The sequence below is a fragment of the Egretta garzetta genome, unplaced genomic scaffold, assembly GCF_000687185.1.
Source record: "Egretta garzetta isolate BGI_Z169 unplaced genomic scaffold, ASM68718v1 scaffold443, whole genome shotgun sequence".
NCBI classification, from domain to species: domain Eukaryota; kingdom Metazoa; phylum Chordata; class Aves; order Pelecaniformes; family Ardeidae; genus Egretta; species Egretta garzetta.
In genome coordinates this window covers 66,394-67,748 of record NW_009259109.1, presented here as the reverse complement: position 1 = coordinate 67,748, position 1,355 = coordinate 66,394, and the positions used below count along the sequence as shown (strand labels likewise).

Here is a 1,355-nt window from a genome sequence, read left to right as displayed (position 1 = left end):
ATGGGGATGGGGATGGGGAGCAGGAGGCCTGCCTGCATGGGCATGGAGCAACAACCTCTGCCGCCTCGTGTTGCTCGGTGGGGACTGATTTAACACGCGTGGAGTTTCTGGCTGCTGCTCTCTGAGGGAAGCAATGTCCCTTTCCCGCTCTCCCCTCGCTAGGCTGGGTCTTGGCTCCGGCCTTGGCCCTCTTTCCTTTCCCAGCTGGTGTGAAATGCAGACAGGGAACGTGGAATAGGTGAAGGAGTGGGAAAAGCCTCACAGGGATGGCTCAGGTTTAACAGTAGTGAGAGGGAGCGAGGGCCAGCACCTGGGCTCCTGGGGCTGAGCCTCAAAGCTACCGGCAAACACACAGAAAGGGAGGAGGAGGAGGAGGGGAGCGAAGGGCTCGTGGGTCCCTTGTGCACCAGCTCCCAGACTGAGCACCCAAGGGTGCTCACCCCACCCGAGCAAAGGGCTCTACTGAGCCTCTCTGTGCCTGCCCTTGTCTTTCTGCAATGGGTTAAGGAGACCTAAAGGGCCCCTCCGTGCTTGGCCAAAGATGCTTTGGACAGCAGCGCCCTTGGCTGTGCCAGGCTGCTCCCCGGGGGTGCCGACCCCGAGGGTAAGGGGATGACGAGTGCCCGATGGCGGCACAGCCCCTTCCCGCCATGCCCCCAGGCCATCGCAGCCCCGTGTCCTCCCCCCGTACCCCCCGCGGGGCGCATCCCTTACCCAGGTACTGCCCTTTGCCTTCGCGGAAGGGGGGTCCCAGGGGTCCCTTCACCATGGGCTGCATGTACTTCACTTGGGCGTAGCCTGCCGCGCCGCCTCCTGCCGCCGAGCGCAGGCCGACCACCAGCACCACCAGGACCACCAGCGCCACGGCGTCCGGCAGCATCCTGCTCCCCACTGCTCCTGCAGACAAAGCGAGAGTGAGAGCGGGCACCCACGACCCCCCCTGCACCCTCTGGCCCGCAGGATCAGCCGGGAACTCAGGAAGGGGCCCAGAGGCAGCGGGACTCCCTTGAATTTCCCTTTTTCTGGACCGCAGTTGCCCTGAGCACGTTCCCCTTCCTGACAGGCGCCGGCTGGGAGATGCACGATAAATAGATGGTTTATGGGCAATAACTAACCACGGGCACCCAGCAGAGCCTTTCAGAGGCTGCCCCAGCACCTGTTGGTCTGGGGTTATGCCCATGTCAGGCTTCCCTTATATATTTTTAACATATAGAAGAAGAGGGGAAAAAAAGGCAGGATGAAAACCACAGTCCGCTGAGCCAAGCATCGCTGTCGCATAGCTCCAGCGAGCAGGGTCTCCTCCACCAGAAGCTACGTGTGCTCCGGCCGTGGGTCCTGCAGGTGGCCCGGGCTGG

General features: G+C 62.6%; 1 protein-coding gene across 1 annotated transcript in view; it reads right to left on the bottom strand.

Moving 5' to 3' along the window:
• COL8A2 (collagen type VIII alpha 2 chain) overlaps positions 1-880 on the bottom strand; it is a 7,533-nt gene extending 6,653 nt beyond the window's left edge. The window contains exon 1 of the mRNA XM_035890919.1: positions 715-880. Coding sequence (XP_035746812.1) covers positions 715-880 — 166 coding nt within the window. The remainder of the gene's footprint in view (positions 1-714) is intronic.
• Between the last annotated feature and the right edge of the window lie 475 nt (positions 881-1,355).